This window comes from Ictalurus punctatus, chromosome 6 (genome assembly GCF_001660625.3).
Source record: "Ictalurus punctatus breed USDA103 chromosome 6, Coco_2.0, whole genome shotgun sequence".
Classification (NCBI taxonomy): Eukaryota; Metazoa; Chordata; class Actinopteri; order Siluriformes; family Ictaluridae; genus Ictalurus; species Ictalurus punctatus.
In genome coordinates, this window is record NC_030421.2 from 27,535,012 (window position 1) to 27,561,386 (window position 26,375).

General features: G+C 42.3%; 1 protein-coding gene across 6 annotated transcripts in view; it reads right to left on the reverse strand.

Moving 5' to 3' along the window:
• Window positions 1–3,794: 3,794 nt before the first annotated feature.
• The window catches only part of pard3bb (par-3 family cell polarity regulator beta b), a 320,254-nt gene continuing 297,673 nt past the window's right edge, over window positions 3,795–26,375 (reverse strand). For all 6 annotated transcript variants that reach the window (XM_017470650.3, XM_047155924.2, XM_017470649.3 and 3 more), the window contains 2 exons: window positions 12,960–13,036; window positions 3,795–5,683 (listed from right to left, as the gene is read on the reverse strand). In XM_017470650.3, the coding sequence (XP_017326139.1) occupies window positions 5,344–5,683; window positions 12,960–13,036 (417 nt within the window). In that variant the 3' untranslated portion in view covers window positions 3,795–5,343. The remainder of the gene's footprint in view (window positions 5,684–12,959; window positions 13,037–26,375) is intronic.

Sequence of the window (26,375 nt, forward strand, 5' to 3'; positions counted from 1 at the left end):
TGTATTTATACCAAGGAGAAAGCAGACCGCTCATAGATTATGTCATCATCTAGCAAACAGAAACTTACCCATTGTAAATTGCTCGAAGTATGTTGAGTAACTCTGGCTTTAGAAGAAAAACTCCTGCTGAGTGGACTGATTTCTACCTAGCTATGTTCATTCATATTTTTATGTCTATTTAATTTTTGCACATGAGTAAAGAAATTCTACTATTCTATAAAGTACAAAGTACCTGCAACTAAATTATTGGGAATCATAATGTAGAACTAGATACGGGGGGAAAATCAAAAAATATCATTTAAATAATTTTATTTATTTATTTATTTAAAAAGAAATTTTTTTTACAGACACTCCATCTTTTATTGTGTTATTCCTTATCTATTTAAAAAAAAAAAAAAAAATATTTGTCAGAAAATTCTTCCTTCACAAAGTCGATTGCTCAGAAACCACACTCATGCATTTCTCAAAAAAGCCAAACACATTATAAATAAATACACAAGTAAGTAAATAAATAACCTTGTATTTAAAAGTTCGATCGGTTCTTATGTCTTACTGGTGAAAATTTGCCAGTAGTGGGTTTTGTGTCTTTATGTGTGGAAAATTAAAATAAATAAATAAATGAATAAATAAATAAATAAAATAAGCCCATCAGCCCCTAGCCACTGGGCTCAGGAGACAAAGAACGGCCTGTATGTTCCTAAAAAGCACGCTCACTGAAAGAAGAAACTCAAACCACACTTACTCTCTACTGTAATCTTGGGTCAGGCAGAGAGGGGAAGGAAACAGCTGCTGTGGTTTTCGCAGGCACCGTGAGACTGATACGAGGGCCACAAAATAGAATTTATAGTTCCCAAATGCTAGTGCACTTTTAGTAGGATAATGCGTACTATCTTAATACACAACCAGTGACCTTGACGAGGTCTAAATCTGCAGGTGTGAGGTTCACGGAGACGCTCAGCCATACTTCTGTGAACCCGACACTGGCACAGCAGCTCGACACAACACACTGGCTTCATAACTCCCAGCATACAGAGTCTTACTCTACAGGGACAGAGGACGTGTGAAAAAAAAAAAAAAAAAGACAGGTTATAGGCAGTGTATTGCATGACTCAAGACTTTTAGAGGATTGCAGAAATATGTAGTGCTTACTAAAACTAACACACACAGCTAACTGAACACACACGCAGCTCCACTACGGCTAGCATTAAACCAGAGGTTATAGGCACTGTAAAACAGCAGGCCAGGCTACAGAGAGAGAACCGATTCTGGTGTTAAGCTCTAAAAACCTGACGGGGAGCGGGAAGGAAACGGGTCTAGATTGTCCGACACACCCATCATAAAGCTGATCTCTCGTTCACACACACACACACACACTCACTCACTCACTTCCAATTCACTGTACATTTCCACCGAGCGAGCTTAACATCTCTCTAAGGGATGCCTCCTTCCCCGTTCCACTCAGGAAGAATGTTCCAGATAACACACACTGCCAAAAGAACTGATTGAGTTGTAAACACTCCAAAGTGGGACCACATACATTTCGAATTTTCAGCGCCAAAGTTGTGTAACACTTTGACAACATTATACAATGACACTGTAACAGCCTGCAGAAGTTACAGCGTGCCAGTGAATCTGACACACATGACTTGTGTTAGAGGAATTAGAAAACGCAGTCAAGACAAAAGCACCAATAACACGGAGCACGTCCATCATGTAAATGACACACTCAGCAGACTGATCACAAACTGGGTCAGGATAATACAACGCAGCTTTCTCCCTTCCTGACAACCGTGACAGTGTGCGAACAAGCCACATCAAACACAAAAGCGCAATTACTTTGGCCTCCGATGCTAATTAAAACTTCACCTAATAATAACTTGTAATAATTACACATCCCAAATGGATTCTGGGAAAGCTGGAAGACAAAGTTATTACAGCAGTGCTCTTTTTGAAGGCAATATGAATGAAATCTGTGCCTCACAAAACCCTACCGGAACAATAAAAAAAAAAAAAAAAGAAAAAAAAAGAGAAAAACAAATATGAAAAACAGCAAGAATTTCATTATGGCTTACAAACGAACCTGCAGCTGGGTGAAAAATGGTCCCAAATTGAATCTATGAAATTGCCCCATCACTGAAATTGTGTTTGTGTAGGACTTGTATAGAACTGGATAGGCAGACGGCGTGTGTAGACGTGGTGAAATGAAGTTATGAGACCTGATGTTTGAATAATCTGGAGTTCATTGGACAGAGTTATTCATTTGAAGAGTGTGTCAAACCAAGAAGCGTGTTTGTGTGCACGTCCTATGCTCATTTTGAACAACGTAGCTGTCTACAAAACTACAACCAATCTTTTGAAAACAGAATATTTTACAAAAATGCATCTTCGAGCTCCCATCTTTCTGGTTGTGAGTATACTGTGTGTGCTGCTGCTCACTGGAGCTTTTTTTTGTTTGTTTCTTTTCCTGTCTGTATTTTGGTTAATGATTTGTATTAAATTTGTCCTCTGGTTACCGGTTGTGGCAGAGCTCCAGACCCAAGCTTGAGCAGAAGATTTCCTCTGGCCATGTGTGTTGAGTGTCTGGCTGTAGACTGAGTGCAGCGCCTGATCACCACCAGTGTGTCTGTTGCTGTCGATGATGGCAAGGAAACTATCCTCGACCGTGCTCCTTTAACTGTATGCCGCCGAAGTCTTCTGAGCGGTCTCAGGACCGCTCAGCGCTCTCTACCCTTTGCGTGGTCCCTGTGGCTGTGTGGACTGCATGAGCCGTGTCAGCGTCTGCCATTAGCTGGACTATTATCACCTGTGCAGATGAAATCTGATCAGAAGAAAAACTTTTGAAGGATTCGGTTAACCGAATCGTTTTAACGGTCTTTTTAATCACCATTTTGTCTCTGTGTTTTCCCAAAATTGAAAAGCAATCCTGTTTGAGAAAGGCATCATGTGAGATATTAACTGAACATGTACAGTCTCCTCCAGGATCTAGCGATCACGGAAATGAACGCAAAACCAAGGAAACTTCGCAAGATTCGGATTTTTTTTTCAAAATTACCGCAATTTCCCACAGATTGTGGGCCAAGATGAGTCATGCATTCGTCACGCATTCAGCCAAATCCCGCTTCGATTCACCTGTGTCGAATACGAGTACAGCTAAAAGGTCTCACTTACCAACAAACATCACTGCAAAAGACTGTACAAAACAATATAGTTCAATTTAGAATTTAGAAAAAGCACAAAAAGCTGAAATCCTGTATGGACTGTGTATAATTATTAGTCGTCTATGAAGGCTGGTTGTGGCAATGTTCTGTTGAAGAGTGAAAAAAGGGAATATAGCGGAAATCTTCAGAAATGTAATTTGGCAATGTTCTGGGTTTTGTGTACGCTTCCCAGGCCAGAGCACTAAGCCAATAATTCATCAGATATCACAGTTTGCACAATAATTACCACAACTCTCATTTCTCCAATTTTGAAACTTCATTAGAATAACAGAAACTGGTCTGTAATCACAGAATTATATCTATATGTATATCCCGTAATCTTAATTGATAATTAGGTAATGTTGCTAATGTTAATAATTAACACAAGGATAAAACTGAATGGACGGTTTGAAGATGAAACTGAGCTTAAAAGATCAATATTCATCACTGGAACGCATACTGGTGCTGGTCTGACGTGCAACATTCACAACTTAATTTAGCAGAACAATGCAAGCGAGACGATCGTATTATTTATTAAATGCATATTTAATAAAGCAGTGTTATAAAAGAGGTTAGTAAAAAAACGTGTGTTCAGTATTAACATTCGGTTTGTTTATTACAGACACATTAATACCAAGCTATGGAAATATATTTGAAACGTACAGTATGTGATGGGTGTACATTGAAGCGATTAGAATTCAATTTGTCCCATTATCTGCTCTCTAAATGTCCACCGTGCCATTTATACATTCAGAGTGTGCAACCATTACGAGTATGAAGCGACCACACTTGTGAAGGATTTAGGTGCGAATACGATGATGATGGAAAACGATAACGGAAAAGTTGCTGAGAGAAGTGTGTGGAGAAACAACTCCATCGTCCTCTCATCCTTCTGATGTGGTGAATCCTTCTTTCCTCTCGACAAACACATCCACTTTCTTAATCTTCCAATTTTTTTTTTTTTTTTTTTTTATAAAATAAGACTTCACTCAAGCAGACAGACTCATCAACAGTCAGAATAGATAGAAGAGAGTACCTTGACTTGTAAAAATGGCATTAAAAAGCCTTTTAAGATACAAGAAGGGATCTTTTCGGTGTCAGTGGTTCTACATGATGTTATTCGTAGGTGTTTCCTTTAACAGCGCATATGAACAACGTGGTTATGGATAGTAATAAAGGTCCTAATGTAAATGTTGCAGAGTGGCTGTGTAATATGGCAATATGCAGAAAGATAATGATTTAAAGTGTAAAGCTGAAGGTCCACAGAGACTCATCCAAAACGACAGGACTATAGTGTGCACTGAAGTGTACAGCAGTGGTCACCAACGCTGTTCCTGGAGCTTTCCTTCAGAAACCTTCTCGCAGGTTTCATCTCCAATCAAAATCTAACACACCTGCTTTAGTTGATCAAGAACTTCTTAAGGCAACGATTAGATGGTCAGGTGGGCACGATTACGGTTGGAGCTAAAGTCTTCAGGAAGGTAGATCTCCAGGAACAGGGTTGGTGACCACTGGTGTATACTATATAGTGTTCTTTAACCCCTTAAAATCCTGTGGGTCCAGACTTACATTCCTCACCCTTATATCCATATGCCTTCGATATTAGTTTCATTTTAGTTACTGAATAATATGCTTTAAGATTAAGAAAGAAATAATCATTTGGGACTTTAAGGGGTTAACACAAATATAATAGCACTAACATATAGCACACTGTGCATTGGAAAGAAGTCCATAGCACACACTTTAGACTGAGTCGATGAATACCAAAGAGGAATGGGATTAAATTTCTGTCACGTGGAGAACCATGTAAGCCTCGGCTCACTTAGGCATAGTACCATGGAAATCTCGCTCCACTTGGAAGCTGCAGCATGTATGCTCGTACACATCCGCCCTCCCTTTGTGGGCGAGTCAGATTTGGAGAAAAAGAGAAGCTCTTGAATGTAGCTCCATTAATGCTCACTTGGCAGGAAGACAGGAATGTATTATCGGTATTTTTTAAGAGGTGGCCTTGGGCAGCAAGTCGCTCAGGATAAGGCAGAGTGATCTACAGGTCAAGCACAGAAACAACACTGAAAAGATAATGAACACAGTGCTGCTGTGTGGTTCTTTACATGTTGCGTACCAGGCAGAGTATACAATGCTGTGCTTAAACGGCTGCAGTCATGGCGTTCTTCTGTCTCGGATCGGGATGGCGTCCATCTGTGTAGGCGAAGCGCTCTGGACTAGTGTGTCGAAAGCCTCCACGGTTCATGGTGTCGTACCGAGCACCTCGGAGGGGCAAAGGGGGTGAGGGGGGCACGTCCTGGCGCAGGGGGCCTCTCTGTGGAGGGTGGGGGTGGTAAAAGCCTGGGTCGTTGTGCCGAGGGTCCAGAGGGCGATGGGGGTAGTTGGGGTGGTAGCCTGGCTGTGGGGTGGTATAGTGGGCAGGGTCTCTGTGCCCAGGCCAAGCCTGTCCTGGGTACTCAGTAGGATCCACTGGACCCCTTCTGTAAGAAATAACAGACAGAAAGAAAGTTCAAAGCAACCGAGTAGGACTTTTTACCTGAGAAGTAAAATTCCTTCAACTTTCTATCCTTCGCCTGAGACTCACTAGCTACCTACTCCTCTGCCAATAGATGAGTGAATAAGAGCTTAAGAAGGGAGGGAATGAACTGTATTTGACACCAGGATAGCTGAGCAGAAGAGGAGAAATACTGCTGGGATACAGACCCTGAGGTAGAGGAGATATGGGAATACTTATAATGACTCCTACTCCGAGCAGCTGAATTACAGAGATGCAGGGAGTGAATGAGAGAAAAAGAGCTACAGTTCAAAATTGGCATCTTCATCTGCTGTTGCATAGCAGTTTGCAGTTTAGGGTTAAAGGAATATGAGGAGATTTAGATGGAGATAGCGGGAACTCAAATTTAACACCTCAGAGACCCATCTCTAGGCTAGAAAGCCTGAATCCTGATGCAAGATGTGAAGCTTCTTGAATTGAGATAACTGACAGGCAGGCAGACACACCTCTTTGTCTTGAATGGTTGCATATTGGTGGTCCACCACATTTGATTACAAATCCTGTTATTTTTCTGCTACAGTTTTTCTGTTGGGCAGATATATTACTGACATCTTGTCAATAAAAATAAACTGTGCTGTGTGTGTATATATATATATATATTATATATCACCCTTTGTAATTTTTAAATCACTGACTTCACCTTTAACAGACATTCTTCCACATCAACCATGTTGAAAAAGAGTGTGCTCACTGGAAACCGTGGCAACAATTCTCTGGTCCATCTGGCTGATTAGGGTATAATCACTTGAGTAATACAAGGCTGGGCGAGCATAATCCAGCACTCTGTGCCTTTTATAGGCTTCAAGTTTTACAGTTAAACATGTGAGAGGAGGACAGAGGAAAAGAAGTGCAGTCAGAAGCTTGGCTACATTTGCTAAGCTGCAACACTTTTAGCCATCCTTCCTCGAGGCTCAAGTTTAGTATCAGTATCAGTGCAGGCATGCGACACATCTTAAAGAGCTAGGATAATTTAGTCCAACTATCCAAACTAGATCCCTTCCCATGTTTATGCCTCTGCCACATGTCCACGAACAAGCTGCTGCTGAAGGTATCAATTAGCAACCATGTTCTCCATATCCAAGTATGCATCTTAATTTCCTTCTGCTGAGTATGGAGAACATTATATTGAAGGGTCCTTAGCAGGACGTCTCGACTACTCTTCCAGCTCATCTTAAATGCAGCATGTCGATTATCAGGGGGAGTTTTCTATAACAAGTCCGGGCTACAGCCCCAGATGGCAGGAAAGAAGGCATTCCAAAAATCATCAGCATGTCCTTAATCTCTCTTCTGTGCTGACCACCCAACCAGCACGACAGCCGGGTGTCTGCATACACAGATCCCCATGCCACAACCCCTTCATACTGGACTTGGCCTTGCCATGTCAACTTCCTAAGGCTCTGATAAGCATGTATACAGAGGAGAGGAGTGCGGAGGCCAGATATATCTTTATTGTGGAAGATTATCAGCTTTGACACATGCAGCGGATGTCTGCAGCCTGTCCTAACCGTGTTTCACACATACACGCACAAAAACTAAGCAAGCACATTTACAATAAACCTTTATTCTCCTCTCAGTGAATTCCCAGACATGTCTGGCCTTCACGCTGACACTAATCTAAAATAACTCAAGCATTTAGAAATCTCAGTTCTGGCCTGTTAAAGTCCAAAGCATACGAAGGCACTCAAATTCAAATCCCATCCATTTTTTTATTTAATCCCTGGTATTAACTAAATTTGTCTAGTTAATTAACCGTAGTCGTATCCAATCTGACTTCTTGTACCTAGATTGAAAGGACTGGAAATGGAAGATTTCATACAGCCATCTGCAATGGAGGACTGACTAATAACACTCTTATTACACAAAATAAGTCCCTTTCCGTTTAAATATCATGCAGGCGGGCATTGCATCCATCAGTCGCTCATTTATTCCTATACATCAGGGCTAGCGTGTTATGGCGGGCATCTGGGAGGAATCCGGTGTCAGTGACGGAGCTAAAATCCTTTTCTTGTTTTGGGATTTCTCACACCTGCCTCTGAAATTAGGAGGAAATTCCAGAGAGTCACCAGTTTGCTGGTACTCATTCACAGAGGGATTTCAGGAGTGTCAGCAGGAAACAGCTGTCTGAAAAACTCTGATACAGAGCTGCGGCTGAGAAAATTCTACACCACTGCACACGACAACGTGGATGCGCAAACACATACAGTCCAGACCATGCCAGAAGTCCACTATAGAGTACTGGCCAGTTTGGAAAACCCCTTCTACCGGTTCTTTCTGAAATAACAACTGTAAATAAAGAAGCCGTAAATAATCCCAGACAAGAGTGTCGGCTGTCTGAACAGCTCAGTTAATGGACGGCTGAACAGCATGAAATCCTCACACACAGTGGGAAAATGTGTACCCTGTTTTCTTTGCTGTACTAACTCCCAGCTCCTTTCTAGCAGCGTTTATGATATTCTTAGACCATAACCACTTGAAATTAGCATGAGGAAGTTCTACTCCTGCCAAATGCTGTAAGTGTTGATTTTGCTGAAAGGTGCTTAGATGTGGCCAAATGCAATTTTCCTTCTTTCCTTCAACACACACATGATAAGCAACATCCACCACGAAATGACCAAATATCATGTGGCAAGGCCAAGGAAAAATGCCAGCTTTCTCATCACTTTAAAACAGTGATGACACTCGTGAAGCCAATTCAGTTCTAATAAATAGAGCAATCGCTTCATTCACAAACTCATCATATCAAAGCTCAATCCCGAAGAGAGTGCTCATGTGGATTTCGTAACTCGGTTAAGTACTCATAAAACTCCAGGTAACAAAGTTTCACTTTTAGAATGAAATTTCATTACCCAACTTGATAAGGCTCTAACGACAGAGAGACCAAAACAAAAGAGCAATAAAGCTCGAGTGACGTGTAATGAAAGATAAATGGCTTTATCATCCAGCACTGCTGAGGGAGCAGTACACACACTCAAAGTGTCCTTCTCAAACGCTTTTCCTTCTCAAAAGTTCTGCTCCGTGTGATGGTGTCTTTGAATCTACTTTCTTTCTAGTGTTGTAGAAGTGTTTGATTTTTATCTTGGACAGTCGGAGCAGTGTGCTTTCATGTGTTCTGTTATGCTGGTAAAGATCTGGAAAAACTGCTGCATGTTAATCCCCTAAAGAGCACCTGGCTGCTGAAGTGACGCCCTGGACCCGGTGAGGCTGGGTAATGTTTGTACAGCTGCCCTCGGGAACCGTGCACCTTTCCCCTCACACACACACAGAGCTGACCCCTCTGAGACACAAGACACCAGTAGGGCTCTGACAGAGAGGCTCAAGCGCAGCCAAATCCCAGCAGGATTATTTAGAATTCCAGGCGTTTATTGGGAGAACGGAAACCGGCAAAACATTCACTCTACCATTATAAGCTTTAGCTGTCAGTTCCAATATATTAAGCATCAATCCATCAGAAATGTTTTCCCATTGGCTAAAGGGTGTGAACTAGAAGAAGTAGTAATGTCTGTTTTAATGGCAATGAAAAGAAAATATGACAAGTATTAAATACTGTACAGGTATTTAAATAAACACACTTGTGGAAAAAAGAGGAGGAAAAAATGTCAAATGTACATATTTCTCCCCGTGTGTGTGTGTGTGTGTGTGTGTGTGGTGGCAGGTAGAGCACGGTTAAAAGGATGAATTAGGTGGTTAAATGGTCTCGGTGTCTGTGCTGCTGCGCAGACAGAAATAGCTCTGCGGATTTTTGATCTGAAATCCTGCCCACGCAGGGAGAATTCCTTCTGAGAGGCGGCAGAAGAATGCTGAAGGTCGGCACCTGTCGAATAAGGCCGACGGCTTTGTAATGCAGCTCTGGAACGCTGTAAGAAATGCCAAGCTCCTAACTCATTCAGTGCCTGAAATCACGACTGATTGTTCTCTACCACAGCAACCAATGAAACCATCAATAAATTAACCCGTGCCTGATTACACCATTAACCTAACATTCTCCGTCTGTTACCTGCCTGGCGTGCTAATGGGATGCTGTTTGATGCCTAGTGGGCCGAGCTGTACTAAATGAGCTTTGCTCTAATAAACTCATGCCTGTGCGCTTATTGATGCAATTGAGGAGAAGTTGGCTGGTGCAGGGAGCTGGATTTCACAGCTGATTGGATATAAAGACCACCTTTATTTTCCGGAGTCTACCTGCAGGAATGGTGGGACTAAGTGGAGCGGCTGGAGGAAAAATTAGCCTGAGCTCAAGCATTTAATGAATGAAGGTACAGACAGAAAAAAAAAGAAGCTGCAGCAACAAAAGACTTGCAAACATACATGTAATAAGGAAATTTAGGAGGCTATCTGTGATAGAGGACTGGGGGACTACTGATTACTGCCAACCCTGTTCAATCAATTCAACACTTAAACAGAACTTTTTCACAGCACCGAATGTCTGTCAGTTATCCGGACTCATTTATTCCTCAGCATCAGTGTGAGTCTGTTATGGAAGGTATCTTCGACCAATTGGGCTTCTCATACCTTCCTCTGCAATTAGGAGGAAAACCAAAACGGTGAAAGGTAGCACGAGTAAGGTAACTCCATGAATTTACATACATGCTCAAAATTATTAAAGTGGACATGAAAAATCATATAGAATTCTATATATAATATAATAAAAGATTTTCACAAGTCCTTCATACAGGAAGTGCCTTGAAGCTGTCATTACAAATAAAAGGCTTCACCACTAAGTATTAAAAAAAAAAAGTCAGTTAGTGTGTTCAATACTTTTTTCCTGCGTCATTCCTCTTTATTACACATAACTTCATTTATGGACTTTAATGTTTGGATTTCTTTATATGTGTGGATTTCTTGAGTTAATACCAAAGTCTGGTGACGTACCAATACGTATTTCCCCCCCACTGTATTTATGAAGAAATACATAAAATTCTAAAGGGTTCACAAACTTTCAAGCACCACTGTATACATGATGTGTTGTATGACTATATTTGATGAAGATGCCCTTATGCAAACCTGCGACGCCAATACACCAGGACTGTGGTTGGTCATTTACTCCCGATTGCTACGGGACAAATCAATGTGTCTTTAAAGAGGAAATAAATGGAGGCAGAAATTGCAGGCGCTGGAAGAGAGGAAGAGAAGGAGAGGGAAAAGAGAGACAGTGAGGAAAAAAAGGGGTGAGGAGGTCCAGCCTAGCACAGATGGTGGATGCTTGGTTGCCAAGGCAACATCGAACAGTCAGAACAATGGAAATATGGCATTATTTTCAGAGCTCTCGTCAAATGTAACCTTTTTTTCCCTTTCTTGTCAAGTTCTTTTTCTGGCATTTTCAGTTCTGAATCTGACAGCTCTCCTGTACGTCTGACTGACATGTGAATGCTGTACTAACAAATGTCCAAAAATGCTCCAACAAATCTCTTAGGCTCTGTTATGATCTCAGCGCAGCGGATTTCAAACTCGTTTAAGCTGCACAGGCAGGCCGGCAGGTTCTTGACCTGGGACCTCACGGGGTAAGTGATAGACACAAACACACTTTACCATCCTTGTGAGGACCTTCCACTGATGATTATTAATGCATCAAGTAATTCTGTGCTACACTTAACGCTGTAGTTTTTGGGGAAGAAATGAAACATACAAACAACAGCAAAACAGTTTCCTCAAATGTTTGCTTACATGTCCCCATAAGGCAAAACCATCAGATATTCCTAAACTTTGTGGTCCCCACCAAGATATAAAGACACACGTGCACCCACACACACCCTTTGTCAGTGGGCTGAAGAAATCTGGGAACGCCTGTTTGGTTGGAGTAATGACTGAGATAAAGGGAGAAGCATGCGAGTGCGAGTGCGAGTGAACGCGTGCAGGCATGAGAATGCGTAGGTGATGTGGTGACTGGTTTACACTCTATAAAACTGGGAGCAATTGCGTCAATGTGCCTCATCACCCTGAGTTCAGCAGAGAGGCCACCATCTGCACATTAATCACCCAATTATCACCCTAACTATCCAATGAAAACCCTGCCGGAATCAAACGGAACTCTGACTTGGCCAGCTAATCCAATAATCTTCGGATGGGGAGGGGTCTGCAGCTCTTTTGATTGGCCGAGTAGCCTGGATAATGAGAGTGTGTATTATTTGGGTAATGGTTATAATTGGGCACATATGGAGGAGTGCGCATTCGGTCTAACAGGCCAACAACCTTCCTCCACCTGCGAGGACCAGTGACCTCAGCTCTGGCTACAGGAGAGATCAACAGTCAGGGTTAGAATAACAAGCGGGACTAGGGTTAGTGAAGGGCTGTGTGGCTAAGGCCCACTGCAATTATGTCAGCATAAAAACACATCATTATAATGGAATTGGTGCAACAAGGTAACTTCAAGGGAGAAAATGGCTTTAAAAGTGGGCCCAGGGGGATATCATGCAAATGTCTGTAGTGAAAAACATTTCCGAAATGATAGGAGCGTCGTAGCGTGAATTCATCCCTGTATTATAAATGATGCAGTCATGTATTATTTCAGCGGTACGTCATGAAGGTTAACGTGACACTTTCCTAAAGTTCCGTGAATCATCCGAAGCATATTCATCCTGGTTAATGTTTATTTTTTTTTGCTGGTTGATGTTAATCATTTGAGCTGGGCGTCACACCAATCAGTGCAGATGGAGTGAGAGATGGAGGTAAAGACACAGCCGTGCTGTAATCCGATTCAAGCCGAGAGATGCGGTGTGATATCAGGTTGCAGTGCCGGCCTGTCTCCCCGGAGAGGATCAGGTGAATTCCCAGGCGGAGAGGGCCTCAGAAGGCAGACACTCCAGATTTAATTATAAGCTTTAAAGAAGAATTCTCAGCACTGCGTGAGAGAGAAAGAAGCTGACAGCTCGCCACTTTCTTCCGCTCCCATTCATATTCACTCCTTGAACCTTGTTTTTCGATCCTCTCTCCCCATCACATTCTCCACTTCCCTTTTGTTCTTCCATTTTTCATTATTTCTCCACTTCTCTGACTAATCATTGTTCTTTTACTTTCTCTATGTATCGAATAGAGAACTGCTCTCCACCGCTTCTCTCTTTGGTGGTCTCACTGTCAGTGTTTTTTTTTTTTTAAACTCTAGTACAAGTTACTCCCTCTTTCTCTCGCCTCTTACTCCCAAACTCTTCTCATTGCTGATCTTTCAATCACTGTCTTTTCTTATTTTATGGCTAGATGAGTGGGCATACCTGGGCAGGGAGGCATACTGGCGCTCCACATCCTCATAGCGGGGAACCAGCCTGGGGTCAGGACTCCTGACAGAAATCTGTTAAAAAGAAGGAGAGTGTGCAGTCAGACAGAGAACCAACACACCCACACACACAGTCAGAGTTTCAGCATACTCATCCATTCCTGTCACATACTACTTGTAATGGATTACTACAGAACTGATTAGATGACATGAACAGTGCGAGTCATTTTTGGTTCTGCCTAAGCTCAGCTTTATTCCTGCTCCTTACCTCCTCCGCATTAAGAACAGTGATGAAAGTTCCCTTCCCGCACTGAAATACCTGCCGGTTCTGTAATCAAGGCCTGAAAGGCTACAAGAGAGCAGCTCACAAAGACTGCTTATTAGGGACTTAACATCAGGAGTCATGAGGAAGGGGTAGGAGGTTAGATTATGTTACTAAAAACAGGAAGGAGCTGAGCGGTCCAACACCCGTTCTGGACTAACCCCCATCTCAAACCTGAGGAAAAGCCATATAACATCAAAATCTCTTAAGAGAGATGCGCATCCATTTAACGTAGAGATTTGAGAGAAACCCGGTCGAATACCAGAGATCTTAAAATGAAGTTTCATACCCCACATCCTATTCATACTTTACAGGCACTTTACTAAATTCAAAATCAGTCGTTTAACTTCTCACTCAAGATAACAAGATAAGGGTGATGGAAGTTTAAGGCTGTGAGAATCTCAGCCTGACATATATAGGCAACTTAATAAATTATAAATACTGACACATAATCTATGAGGAAATTATTCCAGTAGATTTAGTTGTGGCTGACGGATTTAAGGTTAGGGCCATTATGGAAAACTGGCTGCTTTTCCGAGGGCAATAAGTGGGAAATTGTGTCATCCGTCTCAATGAACTGGTTTTAAATATACGCTCGCTGAGCTGCCACCTCTCTCCGCCGTGCTCATAATGGCTGGCCCACTGCCTGCATATTAAGCACATTTCTCCTCACTAGCTCTGAGCATGGAAATGTCTTGAGGCCATGTCTTCACAGCGAGAAGATAAAGGGACAGGCATGCATTACTTAGGAATGGAGAGACAGGTTGTGAGAGGGGCAAGAACGGACTAGGTAAATGACAAAGCGATACTGATGAAAAGAGGGAGGAAATACGTGTCCTTTATTCAGTGTCAGATGCTCAGCATTTCTGCCTTTGTACATTTTTCACGAGCATTTTAGAATGAAGTGTTGTGAAGTCACTTGTAGTCAAGGATCATTTTTCCCCTACCTGAAATAGTCCTTTAAGCTAGTGTGGAAAAAGGCCAGGATGAGACTGTGTAGCAGGCATGCCCAAGGGGGAACAAAACACTTATGGACTGGGAAAGAACAGTCAGCTCCAAGTGCCTGATATTACAACTCCGTGCCAGCGCAGGAATTTTATTCCCATAGGCATCCCGTATTCCCAAGTGTTCTGCAATAAAGATTTAGAATACATTTGGACTACCTCATGTCCTTGATGATTTGGTAAAGCAGCAGACTGCACATAGCTCTCTTCACTCACATTACCATTTTAGTTAAGCAACACATTAAGCACCATTCCAGAGTGGACGGTCAATTAAAGCGCACCTATTATTGTTTTGAAACGGGCCTAATTTTGTTTTAAAGGTCTCAGATTCACATGCACCCAAGGTCAAAAAACACTTTAACCTGCTCATAATTTAAACTGCAGCATTACCCTTTTTCCCCCCAGTGTCACAAACGACTTGTTCAATGATCCGTTCTAAAGGATTCATTCTAAACTCCTTTCGGAGAGCATACTCTGCTCTGATTGGTCAGATATCCCAGTCTGTCGTGATTGGTCTACCGCTGTTAGCGTGTGTCTAAAAGGAATCGCCCGATACCATAACGAGTTTCAGCTCCGTCTGAAAACAATGAAGTCCAGAGGCGGGGCTTTTTGTTACAAACCTACGTAGTACAGGAAGTGAGTCTGGAATCACTAACGACTCGTTTCAGCTGTTCAGAATCGGTTCCTTCTTTTGGGAGTCGATAACCCTGTTTGTCCTGCGCATTTATTTTTTAAAACTTTGCAGACTTTTTACCTTCACAAACAGCTCTATAACACACTGCATGAAAGGTAATATTTGAAAATCCATAATAGGTGCACTTTAACTACTGATTCTAATATATAAGGTATGCATCGATATTGATTCTGGTAACGAACCAGTACTATGCTCATTAATTTGTACTGCTCCAAAAGCAACATCTGATACCCGATAATACCATGTGACCTTAGCCAGTGTACAATGTTGTGCTAATGAACAGGCAATATGAAATGACAACAGGCTGGATTTATTTCACGATTAAGCATGGCAAAGCAAAGACGACCGCAAACTGTGTTCTGTGAAAAATCAAGATGAGGAACTACAGCATCTTCCTACAGTAAAAGTAACGTGATGAAATCGTAAACAAACACAGCACAACGAGTCTACACGGCGCCAGATGCATGAAAACAACTGCTCTTGCTCGGTATGTTCTCGATGAACAGCCACTATTGGAGATTAACTCTCCAAACCAGTGCCTTCATCTGAACCTGATCTTTGGCCTTACTAAAGAAGAAACCACTTCTAACAGTTCCCTGATTCCTGAAACCAGGAAATAGTGTGAGGCAGGGATAAGATAAAAACTCCTAATGGCAAGGTTCCTTATTTTAACCTGATTTTTGAAGTGTCTCACTCAAAGTTTATCTTGTGAATTCAGGCGTCACACTGTATGTGAGAGATAGCGAGATTCAGGTGAGATGCACCTCGAGGTGAAGTGTTGAAAAGAGTACAACACAGAGAGAAAGGCTTGAAGAGTGGATCTAAGCTTAGATGAAATAAATCCTTTGCCCAAACACAGCTGATAGCATCTGCAAAAGCAAGTTCAAAAACGCTTCAGTTTCACAGGTATTCGCAAAAACCCTCTTGTGGGCTCGACTGTATGCAGATTTATGTTTATTTCTAAGATAATCAGTGTGACTGTGTCAGAGTGTGTAAGAGTGTGTGTGCCTGTCTGTGTGTGTGCAATCCAATGTCTCCAGTGTGTGCGTTTGTGAACTCCAGGTCTCTCAGCAGAATGAGTGTATTTCCCACTTCTCCCTAAGATGACGGTTTTGAGCTCATAAATATTCAATCACTCCGATTAAACCAGCGCGGGGCGAGTGAGCCGAACAAACTGCGCTGTACAGAGAGGAGCAAGGTCACAACCCAGCCAAATGGCAGGATATGTGGCTTTCCACCCCGTCACCAAATCTCCATATTAAAGCCGTGCAGACAGGTGGTGCCTCCGAACAGATCTCATCTGACCGCCTAAAACACCCACCTGTGGCATTATCGAGTGTTTTTCCAAACAGGGCCAACATTTCAGCCTGAAAATGGCACTTGTTAAATGTTAATAACCTTTAAATGAGTTTAGTCATGGAAAAACCTTTTCCTACACTGAAATGAATCTCGCTCCTGCGCTTTCCCTGGTGTATTGATTTCAGGCCTAAACACATACATTAAGATGCATTAAATGATAAATGTGTTGCTGCTGCAGTAAGTACAAGGCCGAATATGATTACTCCTGGTCTGTTTGCATAAAGAAATCAATCTTCAGGTTCTGCCAACTAACAAACAAGGCAGGCGGAACAGGACCGAGAAGGAATATTCAGGCCGCTCACTTCTCAGTGTATTGAAACACTTCATACGTTTAAATTGCATGTAAGTTACACTGGTTGAGACCTTAAATCTGCACTAAAGCTTAGTCCTTAGACACTTCACTCTTACATTAGCAAGTTTTCATTGCACATTTCGTGCCTTTAAAACAACCTTGTAGTACGGAAATGACGTTAAACCCCGTCCATCCACTGTTTCATATACAAGCAGCATAAAAAGACAGCAACTTGTTGAGCTCCTCTAGATCACTGGTGGGTTTTCGAGGCTCTGTGTGACTGACAGGAGGCCGTGCAGCAGTAGCGAGAGCAGCATCCACTGTGTGAAGCTGAGTGCTCCGTGTAATGAAGGCTACAGGGAAAGCCTGTCTTAGCGACTCGGTTCCTTCATAGCTAATGGCCTACAGAAAGCCATTTCACGGCATACCGAGCAGAAGGGGAACACAGTCAGTGGAGGAATTCATGCAGAAGAGACTGACACAGCTGACACGGACTGTCCATCCTACACACTCTACAATCTACACCAAAATCTAAACCAAGACCTGTATCCGTCTCAGATCCAAAACAGACTCGCACAGCAGCCTGTGACAGCCCAGATGTTTTCAAAGAAATACAGATCTGTAATATAGAAACAGTGTAATGCGATACAGATGCTTAGCAGAATGGTGGTTGAATGTGGTGTATTATCTTAAGTGTATAATACATTGCTATTCTGATTAAACAGCATGTCTGTGCTGGATGAACTTTGAAGATAGCGAGCGTTCACATCAGGTCATTTTTAAACCGAGTCGTCCATCTCTGACATATGAAGGAGCTAGAGGGTTATCATCATCAGCTCTGAGAAATAGCTTCCATTACTCCATGAACAGTGCTTATAAAATATAGTCAGCACTGGGAATATATAAGAAATGATAGGAAAAAAAAAAAAAAAAATGCACGCCAGACAAATATGGGTAATAACATGCATTTCCGATTTGTTAAGGTCTCATCTGTCTCGCTGAGAAAGGACAAGGTGCAGTAAAACAGCAGAAAAACAAAACAAAACAAGAGTTCTTGCTCTTTTAACAGCTGACTTGGGCGTTTCATCATCTGCAGCGGCAGGCGCTTGTTTGAACAGTGTGCTGGTCATTACTCTTACGCACAGACATCTGATCACTTTCTCGTGAGGACATGAATTACTGGCCATGTCAAATCCAACTGAAGGGTAATCATTTATTCCTCTGAGCTGGTAGTATAAATTCAACATGCGTGAAAAACATGCATAGTTTCCTCCCCTTGGGTGGGTGGGGAGCGAGATGAGAGAGGCAGGGAGGTGAAGAGATGCACTGATTGAGGCAAGATGTTTTATTTCAGGATGGTAGTACCGGAGTGCCGAAAGAGAAGCCAGGATAGGATTGTACCTCCGCAAACAAACAGACTAATAAACACACACACAGTATAAGCCTCTTGGCTGTATTGAGAAGAGAATCTCGTTGGTCTGCGGACAAAGAAGAGGAATGTCTCGGTGGCTCTCTGTTATTGGCTGCAAAAGTCACTTCAAATGTATTCCTCTACAGCCTGAGTCACTCTGATGACATGCTTGAATGTAAACTCCAAACATATGAACACACACACACATCATTCTTCCCTCACTTGCGCAAGCACACTAACACCCACCCACTCGTGCATCCAATCGGCCCCAAACTCAACTCTTCCTAATTGAGTTTAGCTGAACTGCTGGCACTGCACAAGTGATGCGAGTTATAGATTATACAAAGCTTTTGCATTGCCATTGATTCCCTTGCGGGAGGAAGGAGCAGGGCATGATGAGCACGGGGGGGAACTGACCGTCTCAACCATTTAATTAAGTGCATGGAGCCAGAAGACAACACAGCAATAATACAAGTACAAGTGTATGTAAAGCACTGCTGCTCACAGGAGAGACAACAGGAAGTGCACAACGTACAGGATACCAGTGCAATGTAAGACATGGAGATGTGCTCTAAAAACCGAAAAGTGAATATTTCATGCTTAGTATTGTTCAATTTGTTACTTGCGTCTTGTTGAGCTTATTTATTTAAATTTATTAAAACAAAACAACACCAAAAAAAAAACGGATTTAGGACATTTTGTAGCAACCCCCCCCGATATGAAAACACAAAAAGTCATTCTCCCCTTTTGTGTAATGCATGTACAACAGCAGTGTGTGTTACTATTTGAGCGTTCCTCCACCATGAACTTATGGCCGGCCTTGACGGGTACACGGGTTGCACGTGAATCAGGAACAACAGCTTGCTCATCTCTATCTCACAAAAAAGCAGCAAGCTCACAAATAAAGCAACAACTGTACAACATCTCCGGGTACAGCTAGCTAGTTGCGCATGCCAGGTTTATCTGCATTATTACGTTGGTTACCGTTATCGAACACACTAGTTTAGCATTGTGTCGGGTTTGTAATAGTAGCATGCTACAAAACAATAACAAAATAAAAGTGTTGCTAGCCGAGTCGACAATGAGAGGTTTATTTTTGCTACCAACTAGGTTTAGATAGATAAGGGTGTGTTGATCAAGCATATGGTTCAGATAGATACCGGACAGCGGTAAACCCTGATTAAAATGCACAGTAATAATGATTGGAATAGAATATTCTGTTATGTGATGAGAATTAAGACCTATAAAAGATCATTTGTCCTTAACATCACTGGATATTATGCATTTTTATACCATGACCGCTAGAATGGGAACCCCCATCCCATAAAAACAAAACAAAACATGAAAGCTGACTGAAATTAAACTTCATAGAGAAACTAATGATGGGATGTCACATAAACTCGAAGAAGAAGAACAAACATAGGAAGTGCTCAAGCTGCACCTTGATACAGGCTGAGAGAAAGCTTTTTTCCCCCTTTAACCCCTAAATGTTTGAATGTTTGATGAACTCCAGACTGAATAAAATCTGTTCAGATGCTCAGACTGTGCTAAATACAACAATAGATAACATTCATGGCCGAGCCTGGGAATCAAAACGGTGTCACGTTCTCATCAGGAAGTGTCTGTTCACCTTCTTTCACCAACAGAGGAATGGTCATTATTCTCTTTGCAAGCTCTCACTTTCCTTCCACATACCATCGCTATGAGTAACACTCAATGTCGGCCTGAACGTCAGCAGGCATCTGTGCTCGATAAAGCTGTGGGCTAAAAACAAACTCATTCATTTAAGTCCACTTCATCGCGCTGTTCTCCTTTACTGCTGTAATTGCCGTGCCTTGTGAAAAGCCATCAATTTCCAATCCTAATTAGTAAGGGTCCTTAAAATCTCCCCAGCAGTCTCTGAATACTAGTCCCACTGGTATCTGATGCAATGGCTAACTGACTCCTACCCGGCAACAAAAGATCTCCGATAGCTTTAATTCTTCATAATTTTCTCTAATGAGATTGCATTGATTTTAACTGGTGCATGACGACCATGTGGCAAGAGGAGGTAGATGGAACACTTGTGCTGTAACCCCGTGTCACTTCAGAATTTACTTCCTGCAACTGAAAGACCCATCACTCATTCACCGGGACTGATATGAACTTGAAAATCATATCAAATGCATTGGTACATTTATAAGTGCTGTAGAAAATAAGAGGGGGGGGGGGGGGGGGGGGTTGTTCTGGATGTGTGTGTGTGAGTGGCTATAAGGAGCTACACACACATGAGGAGCTGTCTGTGAAGTGCAGAAACATTAAAGCATGGAAGATCCCGCATGAAATTAGAACATTTTACTACTCTCTAATTTTAATTTCTGCAGCCAGGGTGAGTTACGTGAGAGTTGTGCTACATTCAGAATTTTCAGCCCACTAGCCTCAGAGAAGAAGAGTCGAAGAATTTAATTACTCTAAATATGAGAGGTAGAGAACGAGAGAGAGAGAGAGAGAGAGAGAGAGAGAGAGAGGGAGAGGGAGAGGGAGAATGAGAGAGAGAGAACAAGAGAGAGAATGAGAGAGAGAGAACAAGAGAGAGAATGAGAGAGAGGGAGAACAAGTGAGAACAAGATAGAGGGAGAGAGAGAACAAGGGAGAGAGGACAAGAGAGAGGGAGAGGACAAGAGAGAATGAGAGGGAGAACAAGAGAGAACAAGAGAGAGAGAGAGAGAACAAGAGAGAGAGGACAAGAGAGAGAGAGAGAGAGCAAGGGAGAGGGAGAGAGAACAAGAGAGAGAGAGAGAATGAGAGAGAGAGAGAGAGAGAATGAGAGGGAGAGAGAATGAGAGAGAATGAGAGAGAGAGAGAATGAGAGAGAGAATGAGAGAGAGAGAGAGAATGAGAGGGAGAGAGAATGAGAGAGAATGAGAGAGAGAGAATGAGAGAGAGAGAATGAGAGAGAGAGAGAATGAGAGAGAGAGAATGAGAGAGAGAGAGAGAGAATGAGAGAGAGAGAGAATGAGAGGGAGAGAGAGAATGAGAGGGAGAGAGAATGAGAGAGAGAATGAGAGAGAGAGAATGAGAGAGAGAATGAGAGAGAGAGAGAGAATGAGAGAGAGAATGAGAGAGAGAGAATGAGAGAGAGAGAGAGAATGAGAGGGAGAGAGAATGAGAGGGAGAGAGAGAATGAGAGGGAGAGAGAATGAGAGGGAGAGAGAATGAGAAAGAGAATGAGAGAGAGAGAGAATGAGAGGGAGAGAGAGAATGAGAGAGAGAGAGAGAGAATGAGAGGGAGAGAGAGAATGAGAGAGAGAGAGAATGAGAGAGAGAGAGAATGAGAGAGAGAGAGAATGAGAGAGAGAATGAGAGAGAGAGAGAGAGAATGAGAGAGAGAGAGGGAGAGAGAGAATGAGAGAGAGAGAGAATGAGAGAGAGAATGAGAGAGAGAGAATGAGAGAGAGAATGAGAGAGAGAGAGAGAATGAGAGAGAGAGAGGGAGAGAGAGAATGAGAGAGAGAATGAGAGAGAGAGAGAGAGAATGAGAGGGAGAGAGAGAATGAGAGAGAGAGAGAATGAGAGAGAGAGAGAGAATGAGAGAGAGAGAGAATGAGAGAGAGAATGAGAGAGAGAGAGAGAGAGAGAATGAGAGAGAGAGAGGGAGAGAGAGAATGAGAGAGAGAGAGGGAGAGAGAGAATGAGAGAGAGAGAGGGAGAGAGAGAATGAGAGAGAGAGAGAGAATGAGAGAGAGAGAGGGAGAGAGAGAATAAGAGAGGGAGAGAACAAGAGAGAGGGAGAGAGAGAATGAGGGAGAGAGAGAATGAGGGAGAGAGAGAATGAGAGAGAGAGAGAATGAGAGAGAGAGAGAGGGAGAGAGAGAATAAGAGAGGGAGAGAACAAGAGAGAGGGAGAGAGAGAAAATGGGTTTATTTATTTACTTTAGCAATATAGCAAAGATGTTGAATGTGAAATCTGCACTCTGGGTTAATACCCAGTTTGAAATGTCATATATATTCAGGATAAAATTGGATACTTTGGGAAAGAAACACAAAATGTTGCACGCTCCACTTCTGAATATTCAGACGATGAATAACATTAAAGGTCAATGCCCAAAAGGACGACGCTTTTAACGACTGAGGGGTTTGCAAATATTACGTCTTTAATGGCTTCCGGTGGCCATGTTCACTGTATCTACTCTTTTCACATGGTAGCATTCCCAAATCCGAGAATCTTGCTGTGTGCCCAGTAAAAGCCAAGCGAGTGGGGAAGACAAAGCAGTCCTGTCCAATCAGCCTTCTGATATGTGCTTATATTCTTAAGAGAAATCTCCTTAAACACATAACTCATGATTGCATAAATAAAAGCTTAACTCTTATTACGGGCGCCATCGTTCTACTGACTGTCTATCCTGCTTCTGTCTGCTTCACAGGAATTCACCTTCCTTTGTTCTCTTAATCCATGGAGGAAACTTTGAAGATGGGCACTTTGGGACGTGGGGGTGCTGCTCGGTCTGGGTGGCAGTGGCTTAAAGAAATTATCTCCAGTCCCTGAACCCACTCCCCCCCGTCTGTTTTTTGTCGTTCCTTCTTTCCCCCTCCTTTCTCCGATTCTCACTCTCTCCTTATCAGGTACCCACCTTGAGTTCTTTTAAGGACAGCATGCAAATTTACAGGGGAAAAAAAGAGGCTCTGTAAGCAGAGAGGGAGGTTAAAGCTGACGGGCCTGGCGAATAAATCTCAGACCCTTTCATACAGTCTTAGAGGAGTGTGCGTGCCCTTTTTCATTTCGCACGGGACAGGCGTACAAACCGCGAGAGAGCGTTTGTGAATGGAGTCATCTAAAGTGAAGAGATGTAGGACTATAAGGAAAGACACGTTAGGTTTGAAATCGCACCCTATTTACTATATTTCTGGCGAGCTGTGAAAACCCTCGACGTGGCGAAACTGAGATTTTGAGAACCGCTATACAGTTCTGAAAACTCTCAACTTTTACAGAACTGAAATAAGTTTCTCTTTTACATGCATCTCATACAGAAGTAAACGTTATAGACGGGTTTCCCGTAAAAGTGAAAATGGCAAAATCGCAGATATTTTAACAGCCAGTATGTGATCGCTGAACGGATTAGTGAATTGATTAGACTTAGCTATGGCATGTAGCTTTCCAACAACGTTCCAAGAAAACCATATATTACTAGCAAGGTTTTATCAGCTGAGGAAAGATCTAACCTAACCTAAAAATGGCACCGCAAACCCTAAACGATCTATAGGCAGACTGACTGATAATCCGGCTGCTTACACCATGTGATGTTTGCAGAAAGACAGACTAGGCGAGATTAAAATGTAAAATCATTTCCATGCCAATTTACTGAAATGTATTCATGTTTGTTAAAATAAGTCAAAATACAATTATAGGCAGTAAAAGCCAATCTCGAGAAGAAGAAGAAAAAAAAAAAAAAAACAACCCTGCTTTTCTGTTTCTGGCTCAGTGACATCTGGTGTGTTTTCTCACACACTTTGTAGTAATGTCAGGAAGCCAAGGGGAGGACATCCAGTGCATTCGCCGTAACACGTTAGAGTCCAACACATGCAGATGGTACAGGATGTCCATAATGCACTATGCTGTTTGTGGGGATTAGGGCATAATTTGTTTCCGATATATTTCAGTACTTATAAGAGAATAGCGCTGGTGCATTTCTATTCCAGAGTGTGTGACCTTCTGTGTGTCTGTGCTTGAACTATTCTTTTCTGTAGGTGCAGTCAGTATATCTATGAAAGTACTGTGTGTGTGTGTGTGTGTGTGTGTGTCTGAGTGGGTAGCAGCTGGCTGGGCAGGCAGGTTGAGATGAAGGTGTAATGGGATGGAAGCAACGCTCCTTTCTCTCCCTCATGGAGATGATTGCCAGTCAGAGAACGCTTGGTTTAAATGCAGCCTCCTTCACAGCGCCAATCCCCACAGCTCCGCAGCAGTGCCGACCCCTGTCTGTCTGCAAATCATCTATCACTCTCGCCTGGCACCGCACACACCACAGCCTGCATTTCAAAAGCACCAGCTTCTGCCTACACGTCAGGAAAAAGAATGATAAAAGCAGCACAAGTGAGGCCATTTAAAGGTGTAAAATGGAGAAAGATATCGCACAAATATACAGGTTGTGACAAACAACTGTTTGTTCTTTTTAACCAACAGTCCCGGTGCAACTGTGACATATAAAACTGAACCTGAAGTATTAAAAAGCTAAAGGTCCATCTTCATAATGTCACGTCAGAAGGAGATGTCAGGTTCTTTGAGGGTAATTGCCTGGTATTCTCTTTAGGCATGAATTTGCACAGTGCTAAGCAAAGCGTTCCTGTGACATTCAGTAGTGCTGCAATCAACAGCATGACATTAAAGTGAATTACTGTCCATTACAGTGGCCCCATTTACTTCAGAATACAGAGCGAAGGAGAGCGAGCAAATAAGAGATATTAGCAGTACTCGACGGCAGATGAAAGTACACTCTGCTGCCGTCAGAATTTGTCAGAAAACAGTTGGTATTAAAGGTCTAAATGGATGGCTTTCGACAGTAATGCCAGTGCATACCAAGGTAAGTCAGTGATCATTTGAACATAATACCACCTTCAGCCCAAACCACACTGTCCATGCATGTAAAAAGCTTTCAAATCTAAAGTTGGAAAAAGGAGAAAATGACAAACTTCAGTGTACATTTTGGCCTCAATTTTAACGTTCAAATTTTCAGTCTAATACCCCGAGCCAAGGTGGTGGCAAATGGCTGAAAATCTGAGTAGAGCTCCTGTCAGTCTTTCCTTGTTTACTGAGACTGTTCAGTATATAGAACTGCTATGGAGAAAGGCAGATGCAGGATAGTCTTAGCTTCGGATGTTCCACCCAATGATCATCGAGTATATTTTGTAAACTTAGCTGACCACAAGCATCTTTCAGCCTACAATCTCAGTAACTCTCCTAAAAACAATGGTCTGTCGGTCATTTTAATCAAAGGTTTTCATTGTCGGAAAGATCTTGACCATGTTTAGTGACCGCTGAGTGTGGCTTGTGAGACTAGATGCAGGCTGGCAGTCTGAGGAGCAGGACGGCTAATCCCTTTTCGCTACACACCAGCTCCTTCCTGAATTCCTTAAATCCTTAACTGTGAATTCCTGAACTCCACATGGCATTTGGGCCTTTGAAGTCCTCCTATGATAATCCACTGAGGCAACAGACATCCTCATCCACATCTCTCAACGCTCATTAAATGCACACAGAACACTCAACAATGCATACTTTCTTTCCCTGTGAGCAGAAAACGAATTTTGGAGTACTGTCCATCCTCTACACTGACCCCTGTACACTTTTGCAGATGGTATAGTCGGGTTCCAACTGTGCCCCATGATGCCCACTGCTGTGAAGGCTGATCTGAATGACACAGCTATACAGAGGAGGGTGGTGGTAAGGTCTCGGTTCGAGATGTCCCAGGGTTAGAGGCTCAGTGACTACGCTGGTGGTCAGTGACTGCAGGGGGTAATGGGCCTGATCAGTGACCCAACTCATGCACACTGGGAAGCACAGCAGGCCAATTAGCACAAATTTGGTAGAGGAAGGCAGCTGAACGCAGCTGGAAACATAAATCCGCTCTGGCTGGACTCACAGACTGCACTTTGGTTCAGGACATGGTTAACCAGAGCACATAAGATGTCAGGTCAGGATGTAAAGAACAAAACACAAGGGTGCAAGCTGTTATAGGAAAATAATCCATGCTAGCGCAGTGTCAGACCATACAATACTGTTACCACACAAAAGGGGATTATTTTCTGATAAAAGCACGTCCAAAAGTGTTTTAATCCTATTATACCACAGAGATTTTTTTTTTTTTTAACAATTACAATTTTTTTTTTTTTTAAAGGAAAGACACACAATACTTTTTAACCATTTATAGCTACATTTAATGTTACGCAATGTCTGAGACAAGTCAGTTCCTGTTATAACTTACTTTACGGCAGCTATAAACAGTCACTCAGGCACTCTTTTTTTCACACTTTTAGAAAAGTTCAAAGATGCAGCTTGTCACGCGACCGTGAAAACCAGAAAGTGCAATCTTCTCTGTGCTGAAGACTGTGGTGAAAGTGAAAGAAAGTGGTGACAATAGAGCTTCCTTCCGTAAATGTTAAATCAATGTCTTAACAGAAAGCTTCACCATATCACTGATTATACGTTTTTCTTTGTTAAAAAAGTAAAAAAATAAATAAATAAATTTTTTGTTTATTATTAGCCTTAGATTATGTGGAGCACCCACCAAATGAATAGGCTGTTACTACAGAAAAGTTAACATATTAGAACTAGCACATTAAATATAAACCTTTCGTTTAA